General features: G+C 33.1%; 2 protein-coding genes across 2 annotated transcripts; both read left to right on the top strand.

Moving 5' to 3' along the window:
• The first annotated feature begins 8701 nt into the window (after positions 1 to 8701).
• Positions 8702 to 9865, top strand: LOC131637770 (uncharacterized). The gene has a single exon (XM_058908339.1). The coding sequence runs from the start codon at positions 8702 to 8704 to the stop codon at positions 9863 to 9865; it is 1164 nt and encodes a 387-aa protein (XP_058764322.1).
• Positions 9866 to 17201: 7336 nt separating this feature from the next.
• Positions 17202 to 19092, top strand: LOC131637769 (uncharacterized). Its single transcript, XM_058908338.1, has 5 exons — positions 17202 to 17243; positions 17336 to 17554; positions 17647 to 17704; positions 17821 to 17927; positions 19012 to 19092. Exons 1-5 carry the CDS (start codon positions 17202 to 17204, stop codon positions 19090 to 19092), a joined length of 507 nt encoding a protein of 168 aa, XP_058764321.1.
• Positions 19093 to 24814: the final 5722 nt, after the last annotated feature.

The raw sequence follows: 24814 nt of genomic DNA, 5'->3' as shown, positions 1-24814 counted from the left end.
TTAGAATCTTGTTTTTATGATCCTAATAGTTGCTATATAATGTATATAGGTTGTATAACTATTTATTTCATGAAAAATGATGGATTAACATGGTTTTATGGTGAAAATTTTGGGCTGGACAGTAGTATTTTCGCAACAACAAACAGTATTTTCGCAACAGCAGACAGTATTTTTGCAACAGCAGTTTTCTGGTTTTTGACAGTATTTCCGTAACAGCAAATTTTCTGGTTTTGACAGCATTTTGAAAAACTTATAAATTCAATAACTTTTGACTCGGGTGTCCGTTTGATGCGCCGTTTGGACCGTTGGAAAGCTAAAATAAATTCCTATCTTATTAAATTGGATTTAAAACCATTAGATAATAATTTAATATAATTTATATTTTTTGTATGTGTTTGATCGGTATGAATTGATAATGATGTTGTATGCTACATGCAATTAGTTGTATGTATTCGAACTGTATGAGCCAATGATGATGCCTTATGATGAATTAACAATAATATGCTTTTATTAAGAAGTTGAATTAACCGTGTCATGTTATATCTTTTGATCCATAACTTCTTTTATGCGCTGTTTGAAGCATTACGAAGCCAATGTTATTATCTATGTGATAGGATAGAATTGGTTGGCACATATTGAATTAATTATGATGTTGTTGTGTGAATAACATGTAATTACGTATATGTGAGTTATGAATCGATGAATTATGAATAACATTTGTTGATATGTTATGTGGTATGATATTCATGAGGTGTGCGAGTGAGTGTATGTTGTTTAAATGCAATTGTGGAGAATGATTACTTGATGACTTAATCATTATGTGATAGTGTATGTCATGGATTAATGTTAATTGTGGATAACATGTATTTGTATTTTGTACCATGTGCTAATTGTGATATTTGGAAATGATAAATGCTAATTGTTATGCATTGTTGTAATTTTTGTATGATAAATGTGTTTTGTACGATGGTGTAATAATTCACTTAGTTAAATTTTGGTAATATGCTTGGATGTTAAGATTATATGGATAATTCTTAATTGCATATGTTTTGGTAATTGTATGTATACATGATGCTTAAATTTAGCAAATGTATATGTTGTTTTTGGAGAATTGTTGAGAATGACATTGATTGGCTTGTATGTTATATGTTATTGTGATTGATAAATGCTATGTGAACTCTTTATTGATGAAATATGCATGTTGTGCAACGTTTGGTGGATAATTCGAATTGTGCGAATTATTGTGGTATGAGGTATTTTAAGATTGTGTGATAATCTTAATTGCATATATATATATATATATATATATATATATATATATATATATATATATATATATATATATATATATATATATATATATATATATATATATATATATATATATATTGTAAGTCTTGTTTCACATGCATACATGGTGGCTTTGAAATAGAAGCGGTGAAACTTTGGGTTCACATGGTTGACCTTGATCCTCGATCGGAAATAGAGGTGGTGAAACTTTGGGTTCACATGTTGGCTTGGATTCTAGAGGTAGAATCGGAAGCGGTGAAACTTGGGTTCACAATGGTGGCTTTGGTCTTGTCCGTATCGGAAGCGTGGCTTGGATTCTAGATATTGAATCGGAAAGCGGTGAAACTTTGGGTTCACATGGTACCACATGCATTGAGTCACATTTATTACATTCGAGTCACATTATGTGCTATGTCATTGTTTTTGTATTAATGTGATTGTTTTTTGTGATAATTGATATATGGTGTATGAATGTATGTTTTGAGAAGAGTGATGAATTGTGAAATGTATTCTTGTTGTGTTTTGCATTTCCCATTATTATGTTTATCTATAATAATTTGAATTCTCACCCTTCTGTTTGAATGATGTTCATCGTGACATCGTGCAGGTTCCGACGAGTAATAGCTTGTCCGAGGATTTAGCCGAGGAGCTCCTGAGTTTGTTGTTTGATTAGGTAGCGAGTCATATGCTCTGATCATGTAACACATGGGGGGTTTTATTTGACTTATGCTTATGTTTGGATATTGCTATCTTGTATATATTTTGAATCGATACTTTGGATATGTTGTTGACGGCTATGTTGCCTAGATTTGATTTGGTTTAGCATAATTGGATATGTTAATTGAGTTCGGTAGATGAATATAGTATGGGATATATTCATTGAAATGTTTGAGTTATAATTCTTCCGCGTGCGATATGCATAATTTATGAAAGCATGATATTTTCAAAGTGTGTTACGATATGATTAGTGCCTGTAGGTATGTTTGTTCTAGGTTTTCATTGTTATGAAAATAACATGTGACGCCTCTTTGATTGTATGCATACTTTACTCTGTGAATAATATGTTATATTTGGGGTTAGAAAATGGGTGTTACAAGACCCATTGCTCTTCGCTAACAAACATAAGACAAGTTACCTTCTGATTCTTAAGATCCTGAAGATCAATCTTGTAAATGTTGTTCTTTCTCTTGCCTGTAAATAGGATTGAGCCATCCTTCTGACTTACAGCCTTACAAGACTTTTGATCAAAGATTATGTCATAACTATTGCCACTTAATTGACTTATGGAGAATAATTTATGAGCTAATCCATCTACCAGAAGAACATTAGTTATAGAAGGAGAGTTACCAGTACTTATGGTTCCTGAGCCAATTATCTTGCCCTTCTGATTCCCTCCAAACTTAACTTCTCCAGCAGATGCACCAGGTCTTAGAACATAGACTTTCTTCCCGTCATGTGCCGGGAGCACCCAGAGTCCAGGTACCATGACATGTTTTGCTTTTGCTTCTTTGCAGCCAAGGATATCTGCAACGGGAATAATCTTTTCCTTAGGTACCCACATTTTCTTGGGTCCTTTCTTGTTAGTTCTCCTCAAGTTCTGATTGAACTTGGGTTTGGCATGATAATTAACAGGAGGAACAACATGATATTCCTTAGGTTGAGCAACATGATATTTTCTATTTTGTGTCACATGCTTCTTGGTGTGTGTAACGTGAAAGCTTTTAGCATGTGAGGTGAGCCTAATATCATGGGAGTGGCCATACTTGAGCTGATCATACAATGGCTTGTATGTGATTTTCATATCATCTACAGGTTCAAGTTTGTATGGGGTATCACACTCATAGCCTATGGCAACTCTCTTGTTTCCACTTACAGCATATATCATAGAGGCAAGTTGACTTCTACCAATACCTCTAGATAAGAATTTCCTGAAACTCAAGTCATATTCTTTAAGAATATTGTTCAAACTTGGAATAGATTTTTCTGAACCAGAAGATGACTAGACATCTTTGGATAGTTTTAAAACTTTTTCTTTGAGTTCAGAATTTTCTAATTCAAGCTTCTTAGTTTCAGATACAAAGAGCTTTCTCAGCTTTTTGTATTTGATACTAAGCTTAGCCTTGATTTCAAAAATTTCAGCTAAACTGGAAGCTAGCTCATCTCTAGATAGATCAGAAAATACCTCTTTAGAGTCAGAGTCTGATTTTGATGTAGATTCTGATTCAGCATCCACAGTAGCCATCAGCGTATTGTTTGCCTGCTCGCCTTCAGAGTCTGATTCTGATTCTGATGAATCTGAATCATCCCAAGTTGCCATAAGACATTTCTTCTTATGAAACTTCTTCTTGGGCTTCTCCTTCTGAAGCTTTGGACACTCACTCTTGTAATTTCCTAGCTCATTGCATTCAAAGCACGTGACCTTCTTCTTGTCATTTCTTCTGCTTCCAGAAGATTCTCCTCTTTCAGGCTTTTTGGAACTTCTGAAGTTCTTGAACTTCCTTTGCTTACTTTTCCAGAGTTGGTTTACCCTTTTGGAGATCATGGACAGTTCATCTTCTTCTTCTTGTTCTTCTTCTTCTAATTCTGATTCTTCAGAATCTTCTTCTTCAGCCTGAAAAGCGTTAGTGCATTGTTTATTTAAAGATTTTAATGCAATAGACTTACCTTTCTTCTGAGGTTCATTAGCATCCAGCTCTATTTCATGACTCCTCAAGGCGCTGATCAGCTCTTCCAGAGAGACTTCATTCAGATTCTTTGCTATCTTGAATGCAATCACCATTGGGCCCCATCTTCTGGGCATGCTTCTGATGATCTTCTTTACATGATCAGCCTTTGTATATCCCTTGTCAAGCACTCTTAATCCAGCAGTTAGAGTTTGAAATCTTGAGAACATTGTTTCAACGTTTTCATCATCCTCCGTCTTGAAGGCTTCATACTTCTGGATTAATGCAAGAGCTTTAGTCTCCTTGACTTAGGCATTTCCTTCGTGAGTCATCTTTAATGATTCAAAGATGTCATGGGCAGTTTCCCTGTTTGATATCTTCTCATATTCAGAATGAGAAATAGCATTCAGCATAATAGTCCTTGACTTATGATGATTTTTAAATTGTTTCTTTTGATTATCACTCATTTTTTGTCTTGACATCTTTGCTCCACTAGCATTTACTGGATGTTTGTAACCATCCACAAGCAAGTCCCATAAATCACCATCTAGACCAAGAAAGTAGCTTTCCAATCTATCTTTCCAGTATTCAAAGTTTTCACCATCAAATACTGGTGGTCTAGTATATCCATTTCCATTTCCATTGTTGTGATGATCATTTGAAGTAGATGTAGTAGGAGGAGGAATAGCATCAACCATATTGACTTAGTGTTTTTCTCACCCTATAACCGGTGCTCTGATGCCAATTGAAGGATAGAAAAACACTTAGAAAGGGGGGGTTTGAATAAGTGTGACTTTAAAAACTCTTAAGATAAAAACAATTGCACAATGATTTTTATCCTGGTTCGTTGTTAACAAAACTACTCCAGTCCACCCCCTTAGAGTGATTTACCTCACCTGAGGATTTAATCCACTAATCAACCTTGATTACAATGGTTTTCCACTTAGATACCCTCTAAGTCTTCTAGAGTATTCTGATCACAACTTGATCACTCTAGGAAATTCACCACTTAGAAACTTCTAAGTCTTCTAGAGTTTACTGACCACAACTTGATCACTCTAGGAACCTTTTACAAATCAATGTAAATTAAATGTTTACAAGAGTATTCAAATGCTTCTTAGAAAGCTATAATCACAACTGTGATATTTCTCTTAAGTTCTAAGCTTAAATCTCACTAAGATATTACAAGAGTAGTGAGGTTGAAGATGAAGTTTGAAAGCTTTTGAGTTTGACAGCGTTTCTGTATTTTGTGCAAGAGTTGTGTATTCAGATTCTCATCAGAACTTCTATTTATAAGCGTTATGAGAAGATGACCGTTGGGAGCATTTAATGCGTTGCATGATCCGTACAGCTTTGCATTTAATGTTTCACTCTTTTGTCAACTACCTCGAGCCTTGCTTTTCCTTCTTTAACTGACTTTGCCTTTAATAGCTTCTAACGTTCCTTCTGTCAATCAGCGTAGCCTGCCATCTTGTACTTGCTTCTGATCTGATGTTTGTAGATACAACGTTTGAATATCAGAGTCATTCAACTTGGTGCAGAGCATCTTCTTGCCTTCTGACTTTGAAGTGCTTCTAGCGTTATACCATAAGAACTTCAGTGCTTCTGCTTCTGAACTCAAGTTCTTCTGATGCTTCATAGACCATGTTCTGATTCTGCTTGACCATCTTTTGATGTCTTGCGAGAGCATGTTCTGATGTTGCATACTTGAACCTTCTGATTCAGTGCTTCTTGCGCTGAATTGTGCATACTCTTTATATATTTCCTGAAATGGAAAATGCATAGGATTAGAGTACTACATTGTCTTATACAAAATTCATATATAATGTTATCATCAAAACTAAGAATATTGATCAGAACAATTCTTGTTCTAACAGAAAATTGCCATATAGCAACTGAGGTTTTTACTAATGGATAAAACCACTGTAGGTATAAATATAATAAACTGTTGGTATAGACCTTACTTATAAAATTGATTATTAATGATTAACGTCATTGTCATTAAGAGGAATTATATATATTAATATAATATATGTTATAATATTAAAATAAATATTGTAGAATTCTTCCAATCAAATAGTTTAACGAATGAAATTCCACTTACAATTTTTTGACAAACAAAATAGGGAATTCTCCCTCCCAAAATTTCATCCAAGGCGATAACCTAGCTCAGCAACAAATTCACTTGTTTCAATAATCCCCAAATTTTCATCTACTGCGCAAACCTAAAATTTGAAGCTCAATCAACGACATTCACGTCTCCTTCTCTGTGATACCCAAGGTTGTCAAGATCGAGATCTTACATAAGATCGGGAGAGAATAGCAAGATCGTAAAATATAAAATCGTAGTTAAGATCGGAAGATCCTACCCAATTGTTTTTGTAAGATCGAGAGGGAATAACATGACCGTAAAACATAAGGTCGCAACCGAAATCATAGGATCTTGCTTAAATAAAAAAATAATAGTATATATTTTAAGTATTTTTACATGGTATATGTTACTAGACAAGTGTATTAGTGACAAAATGACTCCTTTTCAAATTCTTTAGACATGTATGATTCAGTTTTTATACGTTATTACTACCAGATGGACAGTTTGTTAGACATTAGGGACATATTTGGCCAATTACTAGACATAAGGGATATTTTTTTACAATTTGACTACAATATGCGATTCTACTTAAGATCGGGATCGTTGGGGGTGAGCAAGATCGTAAAATTTTAAGATCTTAAGATCTAGATCGAGATCTTGACAACCATGGTGATACCATTCGCCTCCTCTTCTATCATTCCATTCAAGTCTCCTCATCTCTCTCGCTCACTCATGGTGCTCTAGGGTTTCAAGTATATTCTTTTACTAATCAACTTCTCTTATTTTTACCCAAATGTTTAATTGAGGTTTTAATCGCCTATAACTGTGAGTGAGTTGTTTCACTATACGGAATCGATGGGTCAAAACCGAGTTAGAATTTCTCCGTGTTCGGTCGCACCGTCTATTGTCATCGATGAGCGAAACTTACTGTGGTTGTTGCGACTCTTCCAGTGTCGGATTGGTCGGTTTCTTAACATATTTTAGATTTCAGTGTTTCTTAACATATTTTTATGGTATATTGGAAAAGTTAGGGATAAATTATACTAATAATAATAATTACATGATTGAGTTAACTGTAAATGTATTGGCTTAGCATGAAATGTTGGGGTTAGTTTGAGTGTTGGTGTTCAAAGAGGTGAGAGGTAATAAACTTTAAATTTTATTAGTAATTGACTTTGTAAGAAAATCCTCAAGGTTTGGAAAAGAGATGGTTGTTTAGGAGATGAGTGATGAGAAAAGTTAAGTTTTGGAGGGTTCGTGAATATCCTTATTGGTTGTAGGAAGAGATTTAGATGAAGTGTTGGCAAATTGGAGGTATTTGAAACAAATGGAGATTGATCAATATGTGGAGTTTTTTCTATGTTTTTATCTATTTAAGGGTGAGCATTTAGCAGAGTCTATGATGGATTCTGTTACATTTCCAATTGTAAGGATTCTGATGCATTAGTTATATTCCCAAACTTCATCATCTATATATATATATATATAAAAAGAGACTTTAGGAAATAAAATGGGTATGTTGAGTCAAATTGATCTTTTGTTACATTAGCTTATGTGGTAAAATCAAATTGTACTTATTATCTCTTGCATTTCTTTCCAATTGGTTCCATGTCCTAATTTGTGTGAGACATTTTTGCTTGATATTATACTCATTATCTCTTGCATTTGATAACTAAGAACACTTGTAGTTTGAAAAAATTGTAAAGAGAATAAAGTTTGTACCTTAAATGCCATGGAGGACTAGTATTTCGGAATACTAACGTAGTGTGTTTGTTGATGAAGAGAAAATTATTCATAAAGGAGGAATAAAAGGTATAAACTATTGCAATAAAACAAATATTGGTACTTGAACAATGAAAGAATATAACAGTTTATAACTTCTTAATTTATGAATTAAAGATTAGAAATATCCAAGACAAAGTGAGGTTGTGAAATGATATGAAAATTGAAACCAGTGCATGCATTCATATTTTAAACTCAGTTTTCATTTGAAATAAATTTATATATAGTGAATGTAGACCGAAAAACTTATAATTTCTCAAAGGGCTTATATGTGTACATGAAAGAAGGTTTTAGAGGGGATAATTTAATAAGTGTGTTAATTATAGGATAAACTACAAAAAATAAGTATTTTGTCTTCTACTATATGAACAAATCTCACACAACCAATTATTTCAATTAGACTTGTTCGTAAAGGATCATTATTATAGGATATACTACCACATATAAGTGTTTATTATTCTACTATAGGAGCAAAATGTATTGATTTTTTGGAGTTTCATTGACTATTAGAGAAAATTAACTAACATTGAAAATTGAAATATATGATTGCTTGTTTTATATTTCCAAGCCTAATTTTTCGTGGATATTTCAAATTTACTTTTATATTAGATATCACCAATGTGACTTACTATGTTGGCATCTAACTTGACAACCCTTGTTCCATTTCATGAAGGTTAAAAAGTTTTGAAGTTTCATCCTTTCATCAGTTCTTGCACTTTTCTTCAATTTGAACTACGGTGAGTTTATCACTGACTTAGTGTTGTATTTTCTTGTGTGCGTTTATGGTTTAATATTGTTTCGTGCGCTTTTTATTTCAATGCTCTTGCATTTATTTTAGATAATTTAGTTAAAATATTTTAGTTAAATTTTTCGAATGGAGAATAGAGGGTGGATACGTGATCCAACACAAGAAAGTGATGAATATATTCGAGGGGTTAACGAATTTCTTGAATTTGCTTTTCAAAACTCAGCAGAAAATGGAAAAATATTGTGTCCTTGTGTAAAATGTGCTAATTGTGATTCACATTGTCGCTCAAGTGTTTATGAACACTTAACTGATCCGCGTTGTGGATTCCTTAGACGTTATACGCAGTGGGTATTTCATGGTGAGAGACCCATAACTTTAAGTGGCATAACTGAACAACATTCTGAAATGGAGCATGACATGGACGGGTTACTTCGTGATGCTTTTGCGATGCCTCCTTTAGAAGAGACAATTTCTGGTGAAGGAGAAAGGAATCAAGAAGTAGGAGAAAATGTCAAGTTTTACAAATTGACGAAAGAGAATGAACAAGTTCTTTATCCAAACAGTAAGAAGTATAGCAAACTATCCTTTACGGTGCATTTGTATCATTTAAAGTGTCTTCATGGGTGGAGTGACAACTCCTTCTCTATGCTATTAGATTTATTGAGAGATGCTCTACCAGAAGGGAATGTTTTGCCAAAGTCATACTATGAAACAAAGAAGATGATTTCAGGGTTAGGTTTGGGGTATGAAAAGATTTGTGCTTGTCCTAATGACTACATATTGTATTGGGATAAATATATAAAAGATCATGTATGTCCAAATTGTGGTACTTCAAGATGGAAAATAAAAAATAAGGATGTACAAGCTAATGGAAAAGAAACTTCTGAAAAGCGTAAAAAGTTACTCGCAAAGATCCTTCGTTGGTTTCCTTTGAAACCGAGGCTGCAAAGGTTATTCATGTCATCTAAAATTTCTGAATCAATGAGATGGCATCATGATGGTAGAATGAATGATGGGTCTCTTAGGAATCTGGCCGACTCACTTGCTTGGAAGGAGTTTGACTCTCAATACAAAACATTTTCGTCAGATGCACGTAATGTTCGATTAGGGGTTGCTTATGATGGCTTCAATCCTTTTAAAACAATGAGTATAACCCATAGCACCTGGCCTGTCATACTAATTCCCTATAATCTTCCTCCTTGGATGTGCATGAAACAATCATTCTTCATGTTATCTCTACTAATTCTAGGCCCTAAAGGCCCTGGAAATAATATTGATGTTTATCTATAACCATTAATACAAGAGCTGCAGGAGTTATGGTTTGATGGAGTAGAAACATTTGATGCCTACAAGAAATAAACTTTCCAACTCCATGCTGTTGTAATGTGGACTATTAATGATTTTCCAGCATATGCAAACTTATCTGGATGGAGTACTAAAGGTCAATACGCCTGTCCCTGTTGTGGTATTGAAACTTCTTCGCGGTGGTTAAAGCACGGTGGAAAATTTTGCTACATGTGTCACCGACGTTGGTTAGCGCCTAACTACAAGTGGAGGTTGAACAATAAGGATTTTGATGGAACAAAGGAGTCAAGAGGTCCTCCTAAAAGACATGATGGGATTGAAATTTCAAGGCAAATAAATGAAATTAGAGAAGAGGGTTTAGAGAACGGGGGCAACCTTGGAAAAAGAAGAGTATTTTCTTTGATTTGCCTTACTGGGAATACAATGTATTGTGTCACAATCTAGATGTGATTCACATTGAAAAAAATGTTTGTGATAATATAATTGGTTCATTGCTTAACCAAGAGGGAAAATCCAAAGATAATTATAAGGCACGCGCTGACCTTATAGATATGGGCATAAGAAGTATGCTTCATCCACAACCAAGTACCAATAGTAGTACAAAGCTTCTACCTAGAGCATGTTATCAAATGACTAACAAAGACAAAGATGTTTTTCTAAGTGTCCTCGAGAATGTAAAAGCTCTAGAAGAATGCTCATCAAACATCTCAAGTTGTGTGCATCTTAAGCAACGAAAGATATTCGGCTTAAAAAGTTATGATTGTCATGTTCTAATGCAACAACTTCTTCTGGTGGCATTAAGGGGTTCATTGTCGGATAGAGTCACTTCTATTATTATCGACCTTTGCAATTTCTTCAAGAAAATATGCTCTAAGGTACTTAATATGGATTTTCTTGCACAGTTAGAGTATCGAATAGCTTTAACACTTTGTCAACTAGAAACAATCTTTCCTCCATCTTTTTTTACCATTATGATGCATCTGGTAATGCATTTGGCATCTGAAGCCAAGGTTGATGGTCCAGTACAATATCGATGGATGTATCCTATTGAAAGGTATGGGTTCGTAACACATCATTTTAGTTAAGTCTCTAAAGAAGTTATTATTGATGCTAAAACAAAATTTACTTTTAGGTTTCTGCTCACTCTTAAGTCATTTGTACGGAATAGAGCACATCCGGAAGGATCAATTGCAGAAGGTTTTTTGGCCAATGAATGTTTGACCTTTTGTTCACAATATCTAGCTGGTGTGGAAACGAGGTTTAATAGACCAAGCAGGAATGGTGATAATTCTACATTGAAAGATGGTGCGACCTTTCTGTTGTACCCTAAATTTTGCCCCAACTTTTTATCTGCATCATTTATATTTAGTATTAATATTTTATCTCCAAAAAATTCAAAAAAAATATATATGTAGCATTTTATGCATTCATTTGCATCATTCTCATTCAAAAAATTAAAAAAAAAAATATAATACATTCATTTCATACATCATGTTACAATTTATAGTTTTTTAGGCTAACCATTGTATGATTTTAATATTTTAATTTTGGTTCAATTTATTTTGAATTTCTATTAAAATGTTAAAACAATTTTATTTTTGTTTTTTTATTATTACTTGTTATTATTTGTTTTATAGGTGCAATTCAATAAAAGTGAAGTCCATTTAGCTCAAGGAAAAATTGCTAAGGCCCATTTGATTCAAGTTGGTCAAAGTATTTTAGAAGTTAAAAATTAAAGGCCCATGTACGATTTTCTGAAGTCCAAGCTAAATACAAGCCAAATTTTCAAGAAGCTGGGGACCACCACCAAATTCCAAGTCGGTTTCAGCAAGGATGAAAAGAAAAGAAGTTCACTACAGACAAAAACAAACAAACTTGCATTTTTCTTCACAAATATCTCATTCATTTTGATCTGTAAAATAGCAAGTGTACTATTTTGCCTCTTGTAATAATAGGGAAAATTCCCCGAATGTCGATCTCAGGGACTGCGCAGGAATAATGAGTTCAATGCAAGGTTCAATTAAACAAAAACTTCAATGGGGTTTTGTTTGGTAATTATAACTTAACGAAAAATAGAATAAGCAGTAAATGAAATTGATTTTGTAACAAATATGAGTAACATGCTAGGGATAGTGGATGATTGACAATGTAACAACGCTGAAATTTCTATTGCAACAACTTATTTTAAATAATTAATTACCGGTTCTTAAGGTTGTTTGATCCTAAGTCCTTAGTGAAAAAACCTTTGATCCTTCATCCTAAACCCTAAGTCCTCAGAGGTTTACAATGAAATCAAGCAATTAAGTTATCAAGAATATCCGGTTACTATAAGGTATTCCTAGTCCTAGGTAATATCTATTATAGCATATTCTCATGAAAGCATTATCAATGGTGGTCCGCCTAAACGATAATCATAGATCAATTCCAATTTGTCCAAAAGGAAAAGTATTAGAAACATCAAGAGAATAAATCAACAATTAAAAACATGATTGTTATTGCAATTGCAAACTCAGAGTCATTACAAAGTTAAATCAGAGCCACCCCCTAGTATTGGGGGGTTTAGCTACTCATAGTATTCAAAGAAAACACAATATTGAATAAAGACATTACAAGAAATTGGAGGAGATTGAATCTTCAATTGCTTCCGTTCATGAAGATCTTCTTCTCTCCCAAACCCTTGCTTTCTCCAATCTTCTCTTGTATTCTTTTCTCCAATCTGTCCTTGTATTCTTTTCTCCAATCTGTCAAAAAGTCCCCTCTCTCTTGCCCTAAAGTTGTTTTTATAATCAATCTTCCATTCCGGTTGAAACCAAATGTCAAGAATACCCTTCATGATCCCATTTGAGTGAGGAAGCTTATAAACACATATTCAGCCCGCGCTCATCAACACGGGCCGTGTTCCTGCACACGAGCGCCCGTGTTGATCCTCTGACCTTGGTTCAAACTCGCATTTCCAGTCACATTTCAACACGGGTGGCCGTGTTGATTAACACGGTCCGTGTGAGCCCTTAACTTCATAATTTGGCTTTGTGTTCTTCATCAAAGTTGTAGCCCTTTTCGTTAGCGAAATTTTGCCACCGGAACCGCGTCATCCACTGAACTTCCCTTACTTAATTATAATTAACATCCATAAAACCTGCACCAGATTTACACAAACCTTCATCCTTTCTTATGAACTCAGCACAACAATGACAACAATGAACCGCACGCGATATTGCTCTTCAACCACCGTGATTCGGTAACAACTCGCGACCATATTCAGAGGATCGACATCAAAACGCAACTGAAGCTCAGCAACTCACCGATCCACCGCAAGTCCATAACTCATCGATGCGATTCAACTTTCAGACGTACCTGCAAGCAGCTCGTCAACTTCACAACATCATCATGTCAAATCTCATCACTGATCCATCGCAACACCGACGCGAACTCTTCAGTTCTCTGCAGATCCGAGGCGCTTGTCATTACCGTTTCTTCAACATCAACGCACCTGTGACGAGACGAGCGATTCATACAAACAACAATCAGAACGCAGTCAATCGTTTCCGACGGTAACTCTTACTCTACTTTTCTCACTTTTGATATTGAATCGGATATGCTTGCTGAAACAAATGCTTGGAAGTTTAGGTGTCGTTGTTATTCTTGCGTGATTTTTCATGAATTTTGTAATGATATTGCTATGAATATTTGAGGAGGTGAGTGTTGTTGATTGTTGTTTGAACCGAGAAAGAGTGGATCGATTAGAAGAAAGCAGAGGGAGAGTGTTTTTGTTGTTGTGGTTTACTGTAAGTGTAAGAAACGGAGTAGAGAATATGGGGCGGATCCTTTCTTTTTGCCTAGGGTTTGGTTTTTTTGTTTCATTTGATTTGGGCTTTAATCCTAATGACCCAGTCGATTTTCTTTTGGCACACTCCATCCAGCAAGCATCACCTCTTCCTCTTTGGACTGAACATTTCGTTTTGGGCCTCACCATTAGGACCAGCGCCCCATGCTCTTTACACCCTCATATTTGCTTAGTTCTTGGCCCATTTACATGGTTGTGCTTTTTATATTTTGTTTAAATAGTTGTCTCTTTTTTTTTCACTTAATCATAAAAATACAAAAAAATATTTTATCATATTAGATTAATTAGATTTTATTTTTCTCATATATTAAAAAATGCAAAAAAAAAAAATATGTTTAGAATTAGATTTTATTTTCCATATTAAAAAACACCAAAAATATGTTGCTTATTTTAATTTCTTTTTAGATTTAATATGCTTATTTCTAGACTTTCTTTAGTTAATTTTGATTAATATTTTTTATTATATTTTTGTCATTTATTCATGCATTATTATATATATTCGTTGCTAATGTTTTCTTGACTTTTGTGAGGTACTACTATCATTGAGCCATTGGACTTTATTGTGAACATTTATAATTCATTTTAATTTTGTATATATTATCTTTCATTTCCACTTTAATTTTCAATTGGGTTGTAATAATTAGTAGTTAATTTTCATCCCCATTCGTTTAAGTGTGTAATCCCCCATCCCGAAGCCTTGTAATAATTTTACCGCTTTCCTTTATCGCTTTATTTTATTATTGCTTGCATGCTTTTAACCGTTTTTTCAAAATAAAAGAATTAGGTTCTTAGTCGTTTTCTACCATAAGTCGAGTGCCTTGCGCACCGCCATCGACCTTTTTTCAAAACTCTTTGAATAATAAAACCTTGACTTTCGTCATGTGATCTTCTTTAAAAACTCTTTATACGCTTGCACTCTTTTTACTTTAAAACTTGTTTTCAATAAAACCTTTTTTTCAAAACTTTTGAGCAGAACTACAAATGCTCTGACTTCTCCATTGCACTGAGGAGGTATGTAGGCACAAGACACTATGTCTTGCCGAGCAAAACTTTTGTAAATAATCTCTTTCTTTTTGTAAATATTTTCTTTTCTCTTTTAGCAAACAAAAAATGGTTTTAACATAACACAGATTTTCAAAAGGTTCATGTGGAGTACCACAGATGTGAGGGGTGCTAACACCTTCCCCTTACATAACCAACCCCCGTATCGAGATTTCTTTGTGGTTTTTTCGAGTTTTTTCCCTTTCTTTTGGAATCAAAAAAGTTCGGTGGCGACTCTTGCTTTTTAACGAGTTAAGTAAACCAATGACTTAATCTCAAATTTTCCGCCGCTACACTTTCTACATCTTGTTGGAAGACCACTAGGAAGGAAAAAACAACAAAAGTTCGAGTTAGGGAAGCGCAAGAGAGTGAAAAGAATTGAGCTTGATGAAAAAGAGTTAATGCAAGCTCACAGATATATTCTTTCTAACTGTGACGCAGTCTCTCCATTTATAGAGTAAGACACCATCATATTTCAGTTTTATACATGTGTTTCTATTGTTTTTACTCTTCTAATTATGTTATCATTATTTTTAGAGAACACATTGGACTTCTTAAGAGACAGGCTCGTCCGCATCAGCTGTCACAACTTGAAGTCGATAAACAACATAGCATAAAATTTAGTGATTAGTTTCCAAAGAGGGTGAACGTGAAAGAATTGAAATCTTTAAGATCTAGTTGTTGCTTATTTCGTGTAGCTAACTATTTTTATTAAATTATTATAGATTCATCACATGGATGAACAAGGGAACCAAGAAATTACTCAAGAACTTAGATGGCTAGCGTGTGGACCAATTGAGGTAGTACAGAGACACACTTGTTATACCATAAATGGTTTTAGGTTTCACACTAGGAAAAAAGAGAGATACTTAAAGACACAAAATTCTGGAGTAGTTGTAAGGACAAAGACCTCAAACAATGAAATTAATTACTATGGAGCAATAACTAATATAATACAATTGGATTACTCTGGAAAATACAAAGTTGTGCTATTCAAATGTGATTGGATTGATATCAAGAGAGGCGTCAAGAAAGATAAGTTTGGGATGACACTTGTGAATTTCAAATTTTTGAAACATACTGGAAAAAATCTTTGGGATGACCCGTTTGTTTTTGCATCACAAGCAAAAAAGGTATTTTAAGTATATGATGAGAGAAACAAGGATTGGTGTGTTGCCTTAGATGCAAAGGTGAGGGATGTCTATGATATGGGTGATGAAGATTCCAATGAGGATGAAGAAATCAATGAGCAGCCAATATACAACACAAGCGAAGCTACTCAAAATGTTGATGCTTTAATTGTTGTTTCAGTTAATGAAAATGATTTCTTTGAAGTTGATGTTAATAATCAAATTGGGGAAGAAGAGGAAGATTGACAGAATATGTTTTAATTTTGATTGATTTTATACCTTTTTCGGGTTTAATTGCGGTTCATGGTATGCTGTTTTCTTTTGTTTTTTAGCCATGCGGTTCTAGAGATAGGTATATTTGAGTTTAGTTTTTGTTAAGGGTATGTTCATGTTTTGAATGTTACTCTAGTCTACATTGTTTCTGTTTTCTTGCTTGTGTTTTTTATTAGGTGTGTTATAAATTGCAGAACATACATATCCGTTGTCATGTTTATTAGGTGTGTTATAAATTGCAGAATATACAAAAAAAAAACTCACATGTGGCTGCTATATTTTTTAGTAGAATATGTGTGATGAAATATTTATTTTTCTTAGTAAATATTGAAATATTTATTTTTGGTATTGCTCGATTGCGTTTGCATATCAAGTCTAAGTTGCAATCTGAATTTCTTTTATGTGAATAGAAATCTAAGTCATCTTGTTAGTTTATTCTTATTATTATATTTTGATTCTATATTGTTGTTGTCAACTTGTTAATTGAATGTATTACAACAATGACAACAAAGAGAAAATTGAATATTAGGAGTCGTAGGTCAAAAGACTCAAACCTTACTCATGCCAAGGAAGTAATGCTGAAGAAACTCGTCCAATCTCATCTCATGCCCAAGGAAGTAATGCTAAAGAAACTCATTCAACCTCATCTCACGCCCAAGGAAGTAATGCTAAAGAAACAATGCCCAATCCAAGTCATGTGGAAGTTGGCATACATGTGTCTGAAGATTCCTACTCTATTCCTTTTGATGTAGAAGCAGAAGAAGACCTACAAATTGATAAAGGTTTGAATTATATATAGATATTCTTATGTTCTTATGTAGAAGGCCTACAAATTAAAAGAGGTTATAATTATGTTTTAATGTATTATGTTTTACTTGTAGATGTTCAACCTAAAAAAAAAAGAGGTCCAAAAAGAATGTTATATGTATGGGCAATGGACACTGACAATTGCATAATTGTTAATTCGGACAAGTATGGTCGACCCATTGCATAATTGTTATATGCTTCCATTAAATACAAGTCTTGGAAAGATATGTCTGACAAGGAAAAAGATGTCATGTTGGCACAAATAGAGGTATTATATATACAAATCTATCATTAAATCATGATGAACCAAATTTTTTATCACTAATGTTGTATTTACTTAACACATTGCTTTTTCTATAGACTATATTTGAGTTCAATCCTCCTATGAATGACACTACAAGACAAATGTTAAAATTTAAGATGAATATTAAGTGGAAACAATGGAAGTGTGATTTAAAATCAATGGCATTTGACCCAAGTAAGATGGAAGAAGAAGTTCCATCCATTGTACCAAATTGTCGAGTTGACCCCGATCAATATCGCGAATTGGTTCATCATTGGTTTTCTGACAAAGCACAAGTAAGTCAAATTGAAAATTGATTTTGTCATATTATAAAAATATTCGAACTTGGTTTCTTCTCTTAACTAACTTTACGTTGTATCAATTGTAGAAAGTAAGTAAAATTAATAGTCAGAATCGTGCTAAATATGAAGATATTCATTGTATGGGTACCAAAAGTCTCCCAAAACTAATCAATGAGAAGGTTTGTTAATATTTGAACTTTTAATTGAATAAAATTGTATTTATAAAACAAATTAATTATAAATTGTTTGATTGATATTAGAAAAAAAAGAGGCTAAAGGAGTGTCGCCCACACGCAAAGAGATTTACATTGATACTCATACTCGTAAAGATGGTTCTGTTGTTAATGAAAAGGCTGCAAGATTTATTGTAAGATTTTCTTTCATTCATGCCTTTTTTATTTTCTGACTTGTACTGAACCGATGTTTGAAATTAATGGAACGTGCTGGTGGTTTTTTATTTGAATTTTCTTGCTATTGGATTTCTAATTATGGTTCATCTCTTTAATGGATTAGAAATTTTAGCATGAATTTTTAGGCACTGTTTTTTGTGAAATTGTGGAGTAGTAAACTTGGCTTGATGAGTAAATATGGATTAGTAATTATGGATTAGTAAACTGTTTTTCAAGCACTATTAATATAAAAACCATATAATTTCAACAGTGACTTGGAATATTCAACAGTGATTAGAAAACTTAGAATGTTCTTAAAGAAATGGTAATCAATATGTCCAATGCCAATATGAATTTCTAGGCATTGGTTTTTGTGAAATTATGGATTAATAACTTGATATGATGAGTATTGTAACTACACCATTTATTGATTGTTATTGTAGAATATGTTGGACTTAATTTTGAATTCAACAGTGGTTTCTTTTATGGATTTGTAATGTTATTGTTTATGTTTTAAATTAACAATTGGGTTCAACTTCTCTGCTATTTCTTGGCTGATATTCTCTTTGCTATTTGGCAAGTATTGGTGTTCTTATTTAGTTCTTCCCATATTGCATTTTGTCTTATTCTATTTATTATAATATTTCAGGAAGAACTAAACAAACATAATGAGGCTGAAACTTCTCAATCGGTCCAAAAGACACAAAGTCATATGCCTTAGAAGGATGACATTTACTCCCAAGTAAAAGGACCTGAAAAGAGGGGACATGTGCGTTGTATAGGAAATATTTCGAAACCTAAAAAATCAAAAGCTTTTTTGTCCGAAAATCAAGAGTTGAGGGATGAACTTAGGAAAAAGCGAGAAAGTCAAGAGAGGACAAATGTGTTTATGGAAAATATGATGTCAGTGATACAAAATCGATTATCTCAAGATGATTTGAATATTATTTTACAAGCTGCAAGACAAGTATATTATATTTTACTCTTCGAGTTCATATTTCAAATTGTATGAAAACATTCATTAAGTTGAGTTTGTAACTTATTTTATTTTATTTTCAATAGGCTACAGATGCTTCTAGTGCCTCAACCCAGACAAATTCTAAAAGTCCATGCCCGGATGAAGATGGAAGAGAGGAAGATTAGAAATTAGTTTTATATTAGATATGTTTCTGTTCTTTGTTAATTGACATTATTTTGATATGTTTGTAAGACTCGCAATTTTGACGATATAATTGAAATTTTCTTGATATTGCTTTAAATTTTACGTGGTGCATACAAAAATAAATTTGATTATTAAAAAATATTAATTACAGTAAGGAAATATTTGTAAAAAGAATTAAAAAAAACACTATACCAACAGTTATTTTTGTCCTATACCAACAACACTGCATGGTGGATGAAGTTATTAAATAGTGTACTTAACCGTTGCAATAGCTCCGAAATTTTGACCAACCCCTCAAAATTTCCGTTGGTGTAAGATTTTGGAACAGAAACTTTTCGTTGGTATAGGAAATTATAGTTGACGGAAGCAAACGTCCGCTGGTATAGGTTTTTTGCCTTTTACCATCGGTTTTTGTATCTTTACCAACGTTTTTTTGTCGTTGGCACATGTCAATTTTCTTGTAGTGCATGTGCAGCAGAAATAGAGAGTTAACAGCAGACAAAACCAGTCACATATGCACCATTTTTATATAAATAAAATAAACTTTACAAAATTAGCTATATGTTGGGATATGGTAATAGATCCACAAGTGTGAAGGGGCATTCCAAAACCTCCACAGTCAGACAATCGATTTGTTTTCCCCTAGATACTCTTCTTTTTATATCCTAAAGTTCCCCAATGCTCACATAATGTATTCCACAGATTCAAATCAATCCAACATGGTTGTTTCCCTGTGACACAGATCTTGTTTAAGTTATTTTTCATTATTGTTGCACCTTGTTTTTCAAAGTTCTTTCTAGCCCATGCATTATCCGGTGGAACAAAATTATACTTTTTCTGTATACATATATATAAACAAACATATGGTTGGACAAATAGCAAGCATAAACAGAATGACTAGTAAAATAAGCAGAATAATAACAATATTATAAAAATATCTTAAACCCTCCAAACCACAAGTCTCTTGTATCAAGGTCTATCTTTTTCCATGAGTTCCATGACATAGTATAATTACTCCTAATGATATCTCCAATCCCACTAGCTGCAATATACGAAGGCAAAAATCTACAAACAATAAATATATTAATAGTTAAGAAATTTATATAGTGTATGAAAAGAACTTACATTGTATATATATATATATATATATATATATATATATATATATATATATATATATATATATATATATATATATATATATATATATATATATACCCTTGTAAGTCAAGGTATAAAGTTTGCTTTCCCTAGTACTTTGCGTCTCAGATAGAACGACAGTTTGACTTGAATTTGGAGTTTATGCTCCATCAGAATCATAAGATTGTGAAATAGATGATGATGTTACCCCTCTTATTGAAGATGGAGGTGTGACATTAGATGTCCTAGTAGCAGATGCATCATGGGGAAGTGTGACATTAGATGTCTTAATAACAGAAGCACCATGAGGAAATGTGACATCAGACGTCCTAAAAGTAGATACAACATGAGGAAGTGTGACATTAGATGTCCTAGTAGTACATGCAACATGAGGAAGTGGGACATTTGATGTCCTAACAACATATGCAATATGAGACGGAAGGACATTAGATGTCTTAGTAGCATATGCAACTTGAGAAGGAGGGACATTAGATGTCCTAGTAGCACATTCCCTTATAGGAGGTGCAACATGAGGATGTGGGCCATTAGATGTCCTAGTAGCAAATGTCATAGTATGAGACATACCATTAGATTTTCTAGTAATAGGTGTCCTAGAAAGAGGTGCAACACGAGACGTGCTTGAAGAGGGTGCAACATGAGATGTATTATGAGGAGATGTAAAATTCAATGTCTTAAGAGGAAGTGTAACATTCAATGTTCTATGAGAAGGTTCAACAAGAGGAGGTTCATCATGAGATGTCATATGAGCAAGTGCATCATGAGATGTCATATGTGGAGGTGCATCATGAGATGTCACGTGAGGAGGTGCATCATGAGATGTTATATGTGGAGTTGAACGTTTGAGATGCTTTTTCTTTAATATTTTTCCGGTCTTAACTATGAATTTATATACTACTACCGAGAGTATTTGGTTTATAAAGTTTGTAAAATAAAATTACCATTGAAAAAAAAGTAAAGATCAAAATTTATAAGAAATGTCATAACATGTTTGTATGTTGCACTTGTAATCGTTATGATAATAGCTACACATGCATAAAAGAGAAAAAGGAAAAATAATTTCAGTGTATTGCATTTTAAAATACACTTGTGATTGTGTTATATTTACTAATGAACCAATAGCTATATATACAACCCGAGTTATGCTTACAAACACTAACTTAATTAGCCAACTTAAACATTTCACTTGAATTATACACAATAATTAAAAATACGATCTGCAACAGTTTATAAATTGTCGTAAAATTCCTATGTCATGAAGTAACATTGTGACAGTTCAAAAGTGCCGCAAAACATAATGAAGAAATTGAGAAACCCCTAATTTTACAGAATTTTAGTAATCACTATTAAATAAAGTTGTTGTTCAAAAGCCATTTTGAAGAGGTTTAGAACAGGGGCAACTTCTAGAATTAACTTTAAAATAGATTAATTTTTATTGATTTTTATTACTTTTATTTTTGCTTTTAGGATTTGAAGGTAAATTTATGATTAGTGGTTGTTAGAACTTGAAACTACAAGTTTGTTGAATAATTAAGTAATTGATTGAAGAGAGAGAGAGGGGGAGAGAGAGAGAGAGAGAGAGAGAGAGAGAGAGAGAGAGAGAGAGAGAGAGAGAGAGAGAGAGAGAGAGAGAGAGAGAGAGAGAGAGAGAGAGAGAGAGAGAGAGAGAGAGAGAGAGAGAGAGAGAGAGAGAGAGAGAGAGAGAGAGAGAGAGAGAGAGAGAGAGAGAGAGAGAGAGAGAGAGAGAAAGAGAGAGAGAATTAGAAAAAAATAATTAAGGGTGAAAATATGGAATTAATTCATTCACAAGAAACTCTAAGAGTGTTTTGATACACAATACAAGATGAGGTACAATCATCAAACAAAATACAAACTGAAACACTCTAGGTGTAACTGATTGCTATATTATGTCAGCTGGTTGCACTTCACTACTGAGTTAGTTTTTAACTAAAAATACACAGGTGTAACCAATTGACATATTATGTCAAATGGTTGCACTTTGCTAATGTAAGTTTTAAAGGGTTGTAATCGATTGACATAAAAGTGCAACTGGTTACATGCAAATTAATTAGAATTTTTTCACTAAACATGCCACGTTAATTCATGTGCATCAAGTCTTTCATGCCCATGTTCTTCTTCAATCTCATGAACACTTCAATTCTGACTCCATTGGTCAGCAAATCGACCACTTAGTCTTCACTTTTACAATCCTCTTGACTACTGCCAAAGTAATGCAAGGAACTAATCAGCATCCAATACTAATTTGGATTGACGACCTCAGTTCAGTCGGAGTAACGACCTCATTGTAATGCTCCATTTCAAACTTCTTCAAAATATCAAACGCATGCCTTCTTTAATGCATTAGCTGTCCCTTCTTGGACGTGTAAAACTCAATACCAAGAAAGTATGTCATGAGGCCAAGGTCGCTCATCTCAAATTCTTTCATAAACTCACTCTTGAACCTAGAAATGCATTATTTATCGATACCTGTAAACAACAAAACATCTTTGCAGGGAAAAGATTATCACCCCTTCATCAGATACATACTTCTTGAAGCCAATCTTATTAAAATAAATATTTATCCTCTTATTCCAAGCTCTTAGAGCTTGTTTCAAACCGTACAACGCTTTCTTCAATTTGTAGAACTTAGACTCTTGGTTTTTCACAACCATATCAGGGGCTATTCTACTTATACCTCTTCTTCAAGCGGTCAATTCACAAAAACTTAATTGACATCTATTTAGTAGATGGATCAATTGTTGTTACTTGCAATACCAACAACCAATAAGATGGTTTCAATTCTAGCCACCATTGCAAAAACTTCTTCAAAGTATATGCCTTCTCTTTGCAAAAATCACTTTGCAACCAAACGAGACTTATGCTTAATTATTTCATCTTTGGTATTTTTCTCTATGATGTGAGATGACGAGGGTTTGCAATGACAATCATGTCCCCACGGAAAAAAATCCAGATTTTGGAGCTCCAACAATTAATTTCTACATGGATCTCCATTAACATATCCATTAACATATTCAAATCGATATCCTTAATTGGAATTATTATAAATAAAGTACTAATTTTTTTTAGCATGTCTTTAATTAATTATTAATTTATATTTTATTTATTCTTTTAATTTCTCTTTTATGTATCTTAAATAAAGAATACAATTATATAATCATTCGCATTTTCTTAAGCCCATACAATTTCTTTTAATAAAATCTCAAAGTAATGTTGAAAAACTGAGGAATTAACTAATTAATTGTTATTGCGGGCTGTAGAAACAAGAGCACACCTAATGGATAGTTACTTACTATTAGGGCTGTTAAAAAAATCGTCGAACCGAACTGGATTTAAATTAAGTGAACCATTATTGATGGTTAGTGAACCTGACTTATACTTTTTTAATGCTTCTAGAACCGAACCGAAAAGAAATTACTTTGAATTTAATTCTGAACCGAACCGTTAAAACTTTAGTTTCAAAATTCGAACTTCTAATAACTTCAAACACTCAAGCTCTTTGCTAAAACTTTGATATGCCTATGTTTGTTTTGGTTTCTTGATGTATGCATGCATCTGGTTTTTGTAGCATGTACTTTGTAGTGTATGAGGTGATGCAACTTGGTTTTGAATTAATTATGCACTTTTGTTTGAACTACAATGTATGCTTGAGTTGTTTATGTCAATGTGACCATGGTGACTTGTTTGGGAATTAATGCATTTTTTGCATAGTTTTAGATGATGTCATTGCTGGAAGTTGATTTTTATGAATGAGATACATGTATAAATGTGCTTATAATGTATGGTAATGTGTATTGCTAACTGATTTCTTGGCTTGAATTGTATGGTTATTTATGAATGTATCATGACGTGGACTCATTTGGTGTTGTTATGAAATAAATGCTTCGATATGTATTGCATTTGGTACAATTTTTTTATCTTTTGTTTCTGACAGAACCGAATCATGGACATCCCTATTTTCTATAACACTTATTTAATTACACAGTACAAAATTCAAAACAGAGAAAATTACAAAAACTATAAAAATTATATTGTACAACTATATATGAAACCATCATATAAACATATATATTACATAATCCTAAGATCAACATAGTAATAACTTATTATTCAACTAAGGGAGAAGTGGGCATTATGTTGCTTATGTTTATATATTAATAATTGTGGCCTCGTGGAAGGTCTCGTTCTACAATTGTAAATGCTGCAAAAAAAAAAAACCAAACAAACAAATATTTCAATCAATTTATCATCATTCAAAATATTAACATGCTAAACTCGCACTCCTTATACTTATTTTCTCTATAAAATATAATGATCATGGTGGAAATGATGATGGTATTTTGAAACTTAGTTTTTATTGTTTACAATTATAAAATAAAAACATCAATGAAATTATAATGAATAAAGGTCAAATATCCTTTTAGAAGGATGTGTAGATTGGATCCTATTTCTAGACTCTTATTATTTCTGACCAATAAGATTGAATCGTAGGTCAGGTAGGGTGTTGGTGGATGATATTTTAACTTG

The sequence above is a fragment of the Vicia villosa genome, unplaced genomic scaffold, assembly GCF_029867415.1.
Source record: "Vicia villosa cultivar HV-30 ecotype Madison, WI unplaced genomic scaffold, Vvil1.0 ctg.002082F_1_1, whole genome shotgun sequence".
NCBI lineage: Eukaryota > Viridiplantae > Streptophyta > Magnoliopsida > Fabales > Fabaceae > Vicia > Vicia villosa.
This window is presented reverse-complemented; position numbering and strand designations above follow the sequence as displayed.

Coding starts and splice junctions, on each gene's coding strand:
- LOC131637770 (XM_058908339.1), top strand. CDS start 8,702: ATGGAGAATAGAGGGTGGATACGTGATCCAACACAAGAAAGTGATGAA.
- LOC131637769 (XM_058908338.1), top strand. CDS start 17,202: ATGTCTGACAAGGAAAAAGATGTCATGTTGGCACAAATAGAG. Junction 17,555..17,646: donor GGTTTTCTGACAAAGCACAA/GTAAGTCAAATT, acceptor TATCAATTGTAG/AAAGTAAGTAAAATTAATAG. Junction 17,705..17,820: donor TGAAGATATTCATTGTATGG/GTACCAAAAGTC, acceptor GATTGATATTAG/AAAAAAAAGAGGCTAAAGGA.